Here is a 13,416-nt window from a genome sequence, read left to right on the forward strand (position 1 = left end):
GCCAAGAGGCTGCCCTGGGAGGATCATTATTTGGTGAAGCCAGGGGCCCAGAGGAGTTTGGGGCCATCCCCCATGGCTGAAGGTTTGACAGCCTGCTCTGGCCTCATCCTGATCCTGTCCTGAGCAGGAGGCTGGACTGGAGATCTCCCAGGTACCTTCCAACATGAATTGTTTCATGGGTCTGTGATCAAGGTCTGTCACATACAAAGGATTGGGAGGATATTGTGTCAGGTTATAGCTCAGTCCCTTTGGACTGAAAAATCCATGGGTCTAGGTTGCCTTTTTTTCTTCTTTAAAGATTGAAGTACCTGAATTTAGTTTCAGAACTTAGCGAAAACGCTTGGAAGTGTTTGCCTACATTTGGCTCTCAAGGGGCTGTTGAGGGAGGATGTTACATCTGAAAACCTGCTGCAGAGCCTGAATTTCACAGTTTTCTGCCTTTTTTTGCAATGTTGTCATTTTGTGGAGCATTTCTTATCTTTTGGCATATGGCTCTTTACAAACTCTTTATACCTGTCCCATATTAATGACTGTTCAATAAATTTCCAGCTGGCTGCACTGTGGCTGCTCTGGGCATTGTAAGAGCTTATGTCCCTGAATTTGAATTGTAGGACTGTTTTGTAGCTGTTTTCTGCCTTATCTACCCTGTGAATACTCCCAGGCTTCAACAGAGAATATCTTTGTAGTGCACCCTGCTTTGCAAAGGCTTTTCCCCCCAGTCACAGCCAGCTGCTATTATGCTGGTACCCCCTAATCTTTAGCTTTTCTTTTTGTTAGTGATAACTTCCATGACACTCTGAGCTGCTGGAATATTTCTGTTCTGGCCCTTGTGGGCTTTGGGCTGCCAGGAAACAGGGAGAGATTTGGCTTACCTATTTTTCTTCTTCAAACTTCTATTTTTAATCTACTCTGAGTCCAGTTTGGACATTGAGGGATCTGGTTGGGCAGATTTGTTCGTGTTTTATTTTATAAATCAGAGAATGTTGAAGCTGGGGGAGTTTCCCTTTCTTGGAGATGTTAAGTGTGGTGCCAAGTCCAGGGGTTTGCTTTGTCAGCTCTGGGAATTGGGGTAAGCTTTGATTAGCAAAAGGGATAATTGCCAGTCTGCAGAGACATGTAATCAAGGTTTCACTCTTAGCTCTAGTAAGAATTTTTAAATCAGTTTGTTCTCACTTTCAAGTGTCACAAGTGAATCTCCTGTGCAGCCTTTGCTTTGAGTTGTTGGGCTGAGCTGAAGTCTTCAGCTCCCAGAGTACTGAGCTGGAATGACGTGGAAATTCATGTCAGAGGCAGCCTTTGCAGCTCTTGGTCACATCCTCTTGCCATCTTTCTTTGGCAAATATAAAACCTGCATTCAGGCATGAAAACACTGTAATTCTCACGTTTGTTTTTCTGGCTACCACTGATGGCTGTTGGCTGTTTTACTTTTTGTCACATCTAAGTGTTTTATTCAGGCCCAGTGTAAGTGGTTCTGCCAAGTGGGACACAGCTCCTGCAGCTCTGCACGTGGGCTGTGCCCAGCCCTGGCAGTGCCAGGGGTTTAGAAACCTTTTCATTTTCTTTCTAAGAAAAAAGAAGGAGATGGGAGCTGCTGCACCACACACAGCCTGGGTTTATTCCTTTAATAAACCTAATGTCATTTAAAAGTGTGGACATGTGTTCTGAGGCTACCTGAGCCCTGGGCAGCAGTGCTGCAGCCTGGGCTGTGGGTGCTCAGCCCCTGTGGTTATTTTCCAGTGTGCAGACTCTGGCAGGCCAGCACCATGTCTTGTCTGGAATTTCCTTGCATTCTAAAATTAGGAGAAGGCTCTAGGAAACAATAGCAAATCAAGTCTGTGAGCTCCTGCTCCGCTGGACCTTTGTTGTCGTTGAGACTTTCACCCACTTCCTTTTCACCACGCTGGTCTGCAGTAGATAAACAGAGTTGAGCAGGGCCACTGATGAGCTGGTGAGAGAGGTTATTTCTAAATTTATTTACTCATTGCACCATTATTATGGCTCTTTAGGACAGCAGAGGTGTGACTTTCCCATCGGTGCTGTTCATCCCTGATCACTTCCCCTGTGCAGAGCAGAATCAGGACAGCAGCAGGGGCTGTGCTGGGGTTTGTGCCCCTCAGACACACACCTGTGCCCAGCAGTGTGTCCTGGCAGGGCCTTGGCTCTGTGCAGAGCTGCTCCAGGTGCACCTGCAGAGCTCGTGGTTGTCACTGCAGGAGGGGCAGCAGCTCGCTCGTGCCCTGTGCATCTTCTCAGGGTTACGTTTGCTCCTCCCTTGTCTGCCCTGTGCTCATTTTCCGTGGTGTGGGGGGGTCCTGGGGGTGCCCCGCACCTGAAGGCACCTGCAGGTGTTCCTGGGGAGGTGTGCCCAGCGGCTCTTGTGCAGGTGGGCACCTGGAAAGGCACCTGCAGGTGTTCCTGGGGAGGTGTGCCCAGCAGCTCTTGTGCAGGTGGGCACCTGGAAAGGCACCTGCAGGTGTTCCTGGGGAGGTGTGCCCAGCAGCTCTTGTGCAGGTGGGCACCTGGAAAGGCACCTGCAGGTGTTCCTGGGGAGGTGTGCCCAGCGGCTCTTGTGCAGGTGGGCACCTGGAAAGGCACCTGCAGGTGTTCCTGGGGAGGTGTGCCCAGCGGCTCTTGTGCAGGTGGGCACCTGGAAAGGCAGCTGAGGAGGGAGGTTCGGAGCCTGCTCTGGTTTGGTGCCTGTCATTGTGGGCTGCAGGAGGAGCCCCGACCCTGGCCGTGCTTTGGGACCTCGGGATGACCCCAGGGTTGCCTCTCCTGTGCTGCTGTGACCCCTCCCTGCCTCTGCTGAGGACAAACAGGGGGTGATGTAATTCAGACATGGCCTGTGCGTGTCCCTGCACAGACCTGAGCTCGTCCTCGGTCACTTGTGAGCGTTTTCTGCAGTGGGCCCACGTTGTTGTTTGTTATTCCCAGTGCTCTGAAACAATGCAGGAAATGCAGCAAACACCCCAGCCCTGGTTCCCATCCTGTCCAGGAGCTGACCTCTGGCAGTGGTTAGAATCAGCTGCAGCATGTGGTCAGTTGATAATTACAGTACATTGTGTTTACTGAACTCGCTGGGGCTGTGGTGGCTTGGAGGAGTGGTTGGTGGATCCTGGAATTTGCCATTTGCAGCTGATGGACTTCTGGGAGCCCCAGGGGGTGTGTGGAAAAGTCAGATGTTGTGAGGGCCCTTCCAGCCACCATTCCTATGGCCGTGGTGTTTCTAGAAAGGAGTTCTTGTGTCTTGTCTAGTTCAGTGTTACCTGGGGCTGTGCTGACAGCTCACCTGTGCCTTTTCCACCTGGCACAAGGGGCACAAGCCTGTCCCTGATGGCGTGGGGACCTGCCCCTGATGTCCTGACCAACGTGTGCCACAGCAGGGACAGCTCTCTGGGCTGCTGCTCTCCTTGTGCTTCTCCTTTGTTGGCCCTTCTGGACCTGCCTCACGAACCCAAGTGTCTGCTGCAAGCTGCTCTAGAGGGACTTCCCTGTGGTGCTGGGCTTCAGAGCCTGAGGGGAACTGTTATTGTAGGAAAGTGTCTGGTCTGTGTCCTGTGCAGGAGGGAGGAGAGCAGTGGGGTATCAGATGCTAAATGAATGATCAACCTAAACTCATTCATCCTTTTTTTCTTGTACCCTCATCCCTTGTCGCCATCATATTATCTGAAAAATCCCCTTGCCCAGGATTCTTCTCCTGGGAAGCTGAGAAGCCTCTGAGAAAAATGAGAACAATAATTATCTGATTTGCTTCTGCTGTGTTTTGCTGCTTTGGAATGTGTTTGGACATGGTTTACCAGCAGGTGATTGTTTAGTTGGTTTCGTGTGAATTATTTTGACTTACTGGCCAATCAGGGCCAAGCTGTGAGGCTCTGGAGAGAGTCAGGAGTGTTTTTTTTCATCAGTATCTTTTAGCCTTTTGTCTCTATCCTTTCTGTATTCTTTAGTATGGTTTAGTATAGTATTCTTTAATATAACATAAATCATAAAATAATAAATTAGCCTTCTGAGAACATGGAGTCAGAGTCCTCGTTACTCGCCTTTGTTGGGGCACCCTGCAAATCCAAGAATCCCTCCTGGCCCTTCGTGGGGGTTCTGATCCATGCAGTGACTGCCCCTGGTTGGGCTGGGGTGGTGGGAGCAGGCAGGGGTCTCGGGGGGATGCTCAGGCTTCTCCTGAGATGAGGAGTTCCCCAGAGCTGCTGCTGACCCCGTTGTGTCACTCTGTCTCAGCCTTTCTTCAGGCTCCTGAACCTGCGCAAGCTGGGCCTGAGCGACAATGAGATCCAGAGGCTGCCCCCCGAGGTGGCCAACTTCATGCAGCTGGTGGAGCTGGACATCTCCCGCAACGGTGAGGCCAGAGCTGGGCAGGAGCAGTGCCCACAGCGCTCCCGTGCCCTCCTGCTGGGGAGGAGCTGTGCCTTCCCTCGCCCTCCGCGCTCCTCAGCTCTGACGGGGGCTCCTGCTGCCATGTCTCAGGCTGCCACCCCTACCTGCTGTCCTGTTTTCTCAAGCCTCTTCTGTTCTTTCACCTGTTTTTTCCAGACATTCCAGAAATTCCTGAAAGCATCAAATTCTGCAAGTCCCTGGAAATCGCAGACTTCAGTGGGAATCCTCTCTCCAGGTAGGAAGGCACACGCAGCCCGTTAGTCCAGCTGAGAAGGAGAACTGGAATTGTGCCTGGCTTTCTCTGATCTTCATCTTGTAATTGTCTCCCTGTGAAGCCAAGGCCTGGGGTTGCCCTGCCTCTTCCAAAGCTGCAGTGTCTGCTCTCCTGGCACTGGAACATTGGTGCTGGAGGAGCTGGGGTGAGCTCCATCCTCGGGGCCTGGGGCTGTGGGTGATGAGCTGCTGTTGTACTGGTGTCAGCAGTGAGAACTTCTGTCCTCTTGCAATGAGTTTATTGCTCCTTTTGCAGTGCTCACAAACCTGAATGCATATGGGCTTTTGCTGCAGAGCAGAAAAAACCTGCATGCCATCCTCTGCACCCCAGAGCCCCTTTTGGGCCTAGTTCTCAGCCCTTTTTTCCCCCTCTTAGCCCCCTTTCCACCTCTCTGTTATTCAGAACTGAGGACAGCCATGCTTTGTGTCCCTCTTACCTCAGTGCCCAGAGCTGTGCCCAAGCAGGAATCTCTGATTTGTCTTTCAGTACTCTGTCTCTGGAGCTTTTAACACATAAAGTTGGGATTCAGTGTGGCTCCCCTGCCTCGGTGAGCCACATTTCCAGGCACTGGTGTCTTGCTGCAGGGGTCTCTGCAGGTGCCAGTGTGGTCCCGGTGTCCCTTTGTGCTCAGGGCAGGTGCTGCCCAGGTTTGGGGCACATTACCTGCTCCCTCTTCTGGTCCCAGGCCCTGCTGGAGTGGGACATGCTTCCCTGTTGGTGACAGTCCCTGTACCGCAGGAGTGACCAGCACTTCTGCACCAGGTGTCACTTGTCAGAGCTTTCTCTGCTCAGGGTTCAGATGAGTTGGGGGGTGGTGCTGAGGGGGCTCTACGAGCTGCCTGTGGAAGCAGAGGAATTTCCTCCCGGAATTTCCTTCCAGGGCTTTTCCCTGTTCTGTCACACCTTGGCTGTGTTGTGATGGTGCTTGGCCCTGGGGAATGCTGCAGTGTCATCTGCAGGGATATCCTTTGTTTTGGGCACTTGGGGTGCTTGGGAGCCCTCCTTTCTCCAAGTGTCAATGCTCCCATGGCATGATTTAGTCTGGGGTTTGTGCTCAAGTACTGCAGGGCTGAGTTTGCCAGCCTGGACAGGTAATGTCTGGTGCAGGTGGGTTTTGTGGTCTGGGAAGCAGACCTTGTCCTGGATCAGCAGCCAGGGTTGGTGATGGTTCCCATTCTTCTCCTTTCCACACGTTGATGCCAACTGAGATGAGATTGGCTTTGGTGGATCTAAGTGTTTTGGGGGATTCTGTGCTGTGTACCCAGGGTTAATGGAGTCTGTTGATGTTCTCACAGGCTGCCCGAGGGCTTCACCCAGCTCCGGAGCCTGGGCCACTTGGCCCTGAACGATGTGTCCCTGCAGAGCCTCCCCACTGACATTGGGAAGTGAGTATGGCCTGTTCTGGCAGCCCCTGGGGAGGGGGCTGGGCTGGGGACACCTTGCTGCTGGCACGAGGACAGTGGCAGGACCTGGAGGGACAAGCCAGGTGCAGCTTTGCCCAGGTGCTGGCAGAGAGCCCCTCTGAGCCTTGGGTTGGTAAAAGACCTTCCTGCTAAGGTTCCTGTCCTGCTCCCTGCTGTGGTTTGTGGCACAGCAAGGATGGATCCAGTTTTTCCCTGTGTTCTGAGTGCCCGTTTGCCCCTTCCCAAGCAGGTGTGGGCTGCCTGATGGTGTTTGATTCAGATTTATGCTGCTGGCCAGTGGCCTGCTGGGGTGCAGTGCCTCTCCTCATGTGAGGGGTTTGACCTTTCTGGGCAGACAGTCCTGTGTGTTCCTTGTCCTGAGCGTGGGCACAGTGTTGTTCCTTGTGGCTGCAGCCAGCACCGTGTCCACCAGAGCCATCTCCATCGTGTTTCTGTTGCCCATCTCCATCCACGTGTGCACATCCATGCATTGCACAGGACACCAGGGGTGGTTCCAAGGGAAGGGAGATGAGCAGCCCCTTGTGTCCCTGAGCCCTGTCCAGTGAACCTGGCTTTCTTGCTCCCTTTTCTCTTGCAGTTTGGCAAACCTGGTGACTTTGGAGCTGCGTGAGAACCTGCTAAAGACTCTCCCCACGTGAGTGTCTGTCTGGGGGCTGTAGGAGTCTCCTGTCTGGTCCTTCTTGCTGCTTCCTCAGGGACCAGTGCAGGCACCATCACTTGGCTTGGGAGGGCTCAGGCTGGGCACAAAGAGGCTGCATCTTGCAGGATTTCCATAAACTGGGGTGAGGAGGGAGAGGATGGTGCAGGGCTGGAGAGCAGCAAAGGATGCTCAGAGCCTGTACTCAGCCTGGGTAAGGATTGATTTAGAATAGGCAGGGCTCCCAAAAACAGCTGCTGGAAATAGTAAGAACCCCATTTTTCCTGAAGAGGCGGAGCAGGCGATGGATTCTTTTGGAAAGAAAAAGCAAACTGTGGATGGGGGTGTAGGGGGAGCTCTGTGCACAGTGAGGTTCAGCATCTGAGGAGCAGCAGGATACAGCTGAAGGGTCCATTTTGCTCCTGAGATCTGTTCTGTTGGATATCCCTCCTGGTTGTTCTGGAGAGGATAACTGCCTCCCTGCAGCAGCCAAGGCCTAGCCAGCAAGGGAGAAGAGGTAAGTGTTGTTCCACGTGCTGGAGTCAGGGTAGGGGTGAGTTCTGGCAGGGAACGTGGCTGGTGGAGGTAATGCTCTCAGGATGGACGTGGAGAACTGCCCAGTTGCTACTTGAGTCTTTGCTCTGGCCCATCAGAGTTTATTGAGTTTTCTGCCCTCCAGCAGCTCTGTCAGCTCATTTCCTGCCTGCTTATGCTTCCCACTGATGATTCCCCAGCTTTCCTTGGATGTCACTGAAAGGATTCTGCTGACTCCTTTTTGAGCAGCAGTTGTTGTGGGGCCACCTGAACTCCTCAGGGAAGGTGTGCTGTGTGCAGCTGTTGTCACCTGTCCTCAGAGCTCCCTCACAGTTGCTGGCAGGAGCTCAGTTTGTCTGTGGGAGCACAGATCAGAATCACAGATGGCCTGGTCTGGTGCCAGTCAGCAGGGCCCTTGTGCCCAGCAGTGACCCTGTCACAGAAAGGTGACAGGAGGGGGCAGCTGAGATGGCCCCACATGGAGTGTCACCAGAGAGGACAATCTGGGTTAGAGCTGGAGCCCCAGGATGGTTTGGGGTGGAAGGGACCTCAAGGCCCATCACGTTCCAGCCCATTGCCCTGGGCAGGGACACCTTCCACTGGAGCAGGGTGCTCCAAGCCCCATCCAGCTGGCCTTGGACACTTATTCTGGGCTGAGAACTGGCAGGAGGAGGAGTTGGGGTCCTGGTGTTGGGCTGCTCTTGTGTCTGCTCCTGTCCTGGGTGCTCACACAGGCAGCTACCACAGCTGGCTGGCACCGTGTCAGCAGAGAGGTGCAGAGCTTCATCCAAGGGTGGGCTTACAAACTGCAGTGTCACTGATATTTTCTGAAAAATCCCTTTGCCAGGATTTCTTCTGGAAGTTGAGAAGCCTCAGAGAAAAATATAAATAATAATTGTCTGATTGCTTCTCCTTGTGTTTTACTGCTTTAGAATGTGGTAGGTAATTCTTTTATTGGTTCCATGTGAATTGTGTTAATAACCAATCACAGCCAGCTGTGTCAGACTCTGAGTAGTCACGAGTTTTTATTATTCATTCTTGGCTAGCCTTCTGTCTGCATCCTTTCTCTTTATTTAGTATAGTTTTAGTATATCATTTCTTTTAATATAATATAATAAAATAATAAATCAACCTACTGAGAACTTGGAGTCAAATTCTCATCTCTCACCTCGTCCTAAAACCCATCAACACCACAGCAGAGAAGTTAGTCCCAATAGCTTTTGGCCATTTCAGAGCCTCCAAGTCTCTGGAGTCTTGAGAGTTCAGGCTGTGGCCAAGCCCTTGGGTTTTTGGGGAGATCTCTCCTGCCCAGTGCTCCCACGGTGGCCCCCAGTGCTGCCCTTTGTCATTCTGGTGCCATCCAGCAGGATCTCTCCTGCCCAGTGCTCCCACGGTGGCCCCCAGTGCTGCCCTTTGTCATTCTGGTGCCATCCAGCAGGATGCTGGTAGTGTGCTGAGAGGTTCTGGTGGTTTTCACTGGAAGGTTAATCCAGGCTTGATACTCATTCTGTAATGCAAATTCAGCTTCTTTTCATCTTTCCCCAGTTCCCCAAATTCTGTTTTGGGGTGATTTCTGGAAGTAGAGCGTGGATCTTGAAGGCCAGGGTGGTTCTGATCAGAGGTATCAGGATGGCAGTCCATGGCCAGACCCTTTCAGTGATGCTCTGGGGTTCTCTGGCTGCACACTGTGCCCAAGAACAGCTCTAAATGAGATCAGGGGCCTTGCCAAAGAGGAGAATGACTTGAGCAAGCAATGGCTTTTGCTCTGTTCCAGGGTTCCTGAGCCCTGTGGATAGATAGGTGAGCTTCAGTGCTGAGAGTTTGGGGCAGCATAATGCATCAGGGTCCTTTTGGTGTTTTGTTGTTGTAGAGCTTCTTGGAAGGTCCAGCTTGCAGTGACCTTTGTTTGCCAGAATTCCATTTAATTGGTCAGTCTTCTGATACTGCCTGAGTTCTGGAGTGGTTCAGCTTGTGCAGCTGGTGCTCACCCCTCATTTCTCCCATGCAGCTGGGGTGCAGCCAGAGACTTGGGAAGGGCAGCTTTCCTGGATCCTTGTGGAATAGTGGGGGTGGTCTATACTGAGACCTTCTTGCCAGATGTCATCAGTGTGGATTCCCCAGCTCACTTGTTCCTGTTTTGGGAATTCAGGCTGTGAAGGTGCAAGGGGACAGTCTGGGCTGCGTCACCTCCAGAGGAGCTAGAGTTGGTGTACATCCATGGTGAAGGAGTGCTGTGCAGCAGGATTCTTTGGGTGAAACTGTTGATAAACTTTTGCTGCAGTTTATCTCAAAATCCACCTCTGCATGCAGCAGGAAATTATTTTCCCTGCATAGCCCAGATGTTTTTACAGCCTGGCCCAGGCAAGACAGCTCCCTTTTATTGCACCCCCAACAGGCTTGGATTGGGTGGCCTTGAGAGGTGGGCCTGTTTCCAGAGAAATGTGGGGATTTCTCTATTGGAGCAGTTCCTGAAGAAGAGAATGAAGCTGTTCCCTGCTGGGCAGTGGGCAGGGCTGGCAGCTGCACCCTGGCACACACTGAGGGGCAGCAGCCCTCTGGGGAGGTGGGGCTGGAGTGGATGGGTCAGACTCAGGTGTGAGGACGTATGAGCACCTGGACCATGTCATGAGAACCCCCCCCCCCCATGGGTTTGTGGGACTGCAGGGCTTGCCCCCCCCCCCAGGTGTGGTGTGTGGGGTGCTCAGGGCTGCTGCCATGGGTGTGGACAGGTCCTGTGCAGTGCCTTCATCGTGAGCTTCTGTCTGTACATGCCCCCCTCACCCGAGATGTCAGGCCACTGTTGTCTTCCCTTCCTCTTCAGTGGCGTGAGCTTCCTGTAGGGGGAAGCTGAGGCTGTGGAAGTTGTCATTCCTCCCTGTCCCTGCAGCTGTGTGCTCCCTCGCCCCCCACACGTGTCCTGTCCTCTGCTGAGCACCTCCTGTTGCCTGTCAGTCCGTGCCCAGGTCCCTGTCCTTGCTGTGGAGCAGGCAGCCATGGCAAGGTGTGGCTGCTCACCTGCTGTGCTTGGAATCAAAGGGTGTGTTGTGGTGGGAAGGGCAGAAGGCAAACTGGGACCAGTGGGGCTGCTGGAGCCTCTGGCCCAGTTCCCTGGGGTGAACGGTCTGGCCTGGGGAAGGGAGCAGCTCCACAAAGTGCTGGGCTCAGAGGGGCCGTGAGAAAGGCCAGGATTGCCCCACCTGCTGTAGGAGTTACTGGAGATGATGTGGTTTGTGCAATGTGTGTCCCAGATGCTAACCTTCCGCTCTTCATTTCTTGTTTTATCTCTCTGTCCCTGTGCCTTGCAGCTCCCTCTCCTTCCTTGTCAAGTTAGAGCAGTTGGATCTCGGTGGCAATGACCTGGAAGTGCTGGTAGGTGAGGGCTGCTGGGGAGGGCTTTGGGGGGTTGGCAGGGGTTTCCACCTGGCCTGCAAAGACATAGGCCCTCAGGTTATTTGGGGAGATTCTGATCTGCCCAGCGTGGCCCAGTCACCATTCCCAGATTAATTTTCTCATCATGTGTCAGCCCTTGTGTCTCATGTCCTGCTGGCCTCACTCACTGCCTGCCCTGTCCTTTCCAGGCTCTGGGGTGGTGATTCTTCCTGTCTGGCTGCCAAGGATCTTTCCTTTCCAGCAAGGCTCTGGTGCTTCCCTTCTCTGTCCTGCACTGCCCCCAGCTGTTTTTCTTCTCATCCAGCTTCCTGCCTCTCTGCTTTCTGATATGATTTCTGCCCCACAGAGTGCTGGGCCATTCCATGTTGTGCATGGCAGTGAGAGCCCCCCAGTGTCGGGGCTGTCTTTCTCTCCCTGGAGGGCTCAGTGTGTGGAGAGCAAGGGCACAGCCTCAGAGTTGAGGTTATCTGGGCATTTGGGGCCACCCCGTGATATTCTGCAATTTGCAGCTCTGGATTAAGCTATGACTGGATCTTCCTCTTTGTGATCTGGAATGGGTTTTAGCACAAACCCTTCAAAGCTGGGAGGCAAAGGGGCTTCTGCAGCTTAGTTGTGCACAGGCTGAGCTCAGCTGTGAGAACAGGTGTGTCACACCTGAGCCATGCTCCAGTGGGGCAGACGCCAAACCCTGATTGCTTGGGGGGCTGTGGGATGTGAACACGTGTCTGTCACAGCCCATGGTGCCACTGCGTCATCTTGAGCTGTTCATTTTCATGCTGAGAGGGGGAAGATGCTTTTCTTCTGTGAGGCCAGAATTTCCAACCCTCTGGAATCATGGAATCATTTAGGTTGGAAAAACCCTCTGAGACCACTGAGTTCAAGCACTCTCCCAGCATTGCCAAGGCCACCACTAACCCGTGTCCCCAAGTGCCACATCCACACAGCTGTTAAGTCACCCCAGGGGTGAGGATTCCACCTTTGCCCTGGCAGCCTGTGCAAGGGCTGGACAGCCCTTTCCAGGAGGAATTTTCCCCGTATCCAACCTGAACCTCCCCTGGCACAACTTAAGACCATTTGCCTTTGTGCTGTCCCTTGTTCCCTGGGAGCAGGGCCTGACCCCCACCTGGCTCCATCCTCCTGCCAGGGAGCTGCAGAATTAAGATCTCCCCCGAGCCCCCTTGTGCCCCAGCTCCCTCAGTTGCTCTCCATCAGAGCTGTGCTGCAGGCTCAGTTCTGCCTTGGCTGCTGACACAGTCCTGCTGCTGCTGTCAGTGTTTGCCACTGGGGCTCCTGCAGCCATCCCAGACATTCCCAGACATTCCCAGTGTGCTGCTCTCTTGTAACGATCCCTGGACGGTGCTGGGAGGGGTGAGAGCAGAGCAGTGCCTGGCTTTGCTCTAAGCCTCGAGCAGCCTCTCCCTGTCCCTGGAAGGGGCTGATGTCCTGGCTGATGTCCTCACTGTCCTGTCTCTGCAGCCAGACACTCTGGGCGCGCTCCCGAACCTGCGTGAGCTGTGGCTGGACCGGAACCAGCTCTCAGCCCTGCCACCGGTGAGTGTCTGCTCAGCACACCTTCCCTTCCTGAACCTTCCCAGAACCTTCCCTGCCCTGCCCCTCCCTGAGCACACGCCCTGCCCTGCCCTGCCGCTCCCTGAGCCACAGGCTCTCCTCTCTCTCCAGGAGCTGGGCAACCTGCGCCGCCTGGTGTGCCTGGACGTGTCTGAGAACAAGCTGGAGCAGCTGCCCAACGAGGTCAGCGGGCTGGTGGCACTGACGGACCTGCTGCTGTCCCAGAACCTGCTGGAATGCATTCCCGATGGCATCGGTGAGCGCTGTCAGCTGGGGGTGCTGCAGGACTTCCTTGGCCAGAGTCTGTGCCAGGGAATCAGGGATTCGTGGACACAGCCACGGAGGGCAGGAGCAGTGGGTGGGACAGGTGAGCAGAGCTCTGCAGGACAGAGCAGGTGCTTCACCTGTGACCAGGCCTGGTGGGAGGAAAAGCAGAGCCTGCGAGGCTGGGTTGTGTGATGCTGGATGGGATCACAGCCAGGTGAGCGTAGGGCAGCATCCTTCTGGCACAGCTCACACCTAACTTGTCGCCCTGGCCAGGTCAGCTGAAGCAGCTCTCCATCCTCAAGGTGGACCAGAACAGGCTGACAGACATGACAGAGTCGATTGGGGACTGTGAAAACCTGTCTGAGCTCATCCTGACTGAGAACATGCTGACGGTGAGTGCACAGAATCACTGTGGAAGAGACCTTCAAGGTCAAGTCTAACCCAGCCCCAACACCTCAATTAAACCCTGGCACCCAGTGCCACATCCAGGCTTGTTTTAAACACATCCAGGGATGGTGATTCCCCCACCTCCCCAGGCAGGCCATTCCAGGGCTTTATCACCCTTTCCATGAAAAACTTTTTCCTAATATCCAACCTGTATTTCCCTTGGTCTCAGCTTGAGACTGTGTGCTCTGGTTCTGTCAGTTCCTGGAGAGAGAGAAACCAACCCCACCTGAGCACAGCCACCTTTCAGGAGCTGAGCAGAGTGATAAGCCTCTCCCATGCTGTTCTCTGCAGCCAGCTGCAGGGATCCCTTCCCTTCTGCCCTCTGAGCTGAATTCTGAGCATGCTCCAGCTGCTTCTACAGTGTCACCAAATTCACACAAGTTTGGAAGCTGCTAAAACATTCCCTGGGATAGCAGGGATTCCCATCCCAAAGACCATCCCAGGCTGCATTGCTGAGGGGTTTGGCGTGATGTGATTGAGAATGG

The 13,416-nt window shown here is 53.8% G+C and overlaps 1 protein-coding gene across 13 annotated transcripts in view; it reads left to right on the forward strand.

Annotated features, from left to right (window-relative positions):
• Positions 1-13,416, forward strand: part of SCRIB (scribble planar cell polarity protein) — a 116,721-nt gene that overhangs the window by 16,161 nt on the left and 87,144 nt on the right. For all 13 annotated transcript variants that reach the window (XM_050984939.1, XM_050984933.1, XM_050984930.1 and 10 more), the window contains exons 2-9: positions 4,234-4,351; positions 4,546-4,624; positions 5,959-6,048; positions 6,665-6,721; positions 10,564-10,627; positions 12,125-12,199; positions 12,329-12,473; positions 12,758-12,876. In XM_050984939.1, coding sequence (XP_050840896.1) covers positions 4,234-4,351; positions 4,546-4,624; positions 5,959-6,048; positions 6,665-6,721; positions 10,564-10,627; positions 12,125-12,199; positions 12,329-12,473; positions 12,758-12,876 — 747 coding nt within the window. The remainder of the gene's footprint in view (positions 1-4,233; positions 4,352-4,545; positions 4,625-5,958; positions 6,049-6,664; positions 6,722-10,563; positions 10,628-12,124; positions 12,200-12,328; positions 12,474-12,757; positions 12,877-13,416) is intronic.

The sequence above is a fragment of the Serinus canaria genome, chromosome 25, assembly GCF_022539315.1.
Source record: "Serinus canaria isolate serCan28SL12 chromosome 25, serCan2020, whole genome shotgun sequence".
Lineage (NCBI taxonomy): Eukaryota > Metazoa > Chordata > Aves > Passeriformes > Fringillidae > Serinus > Serinus canaria.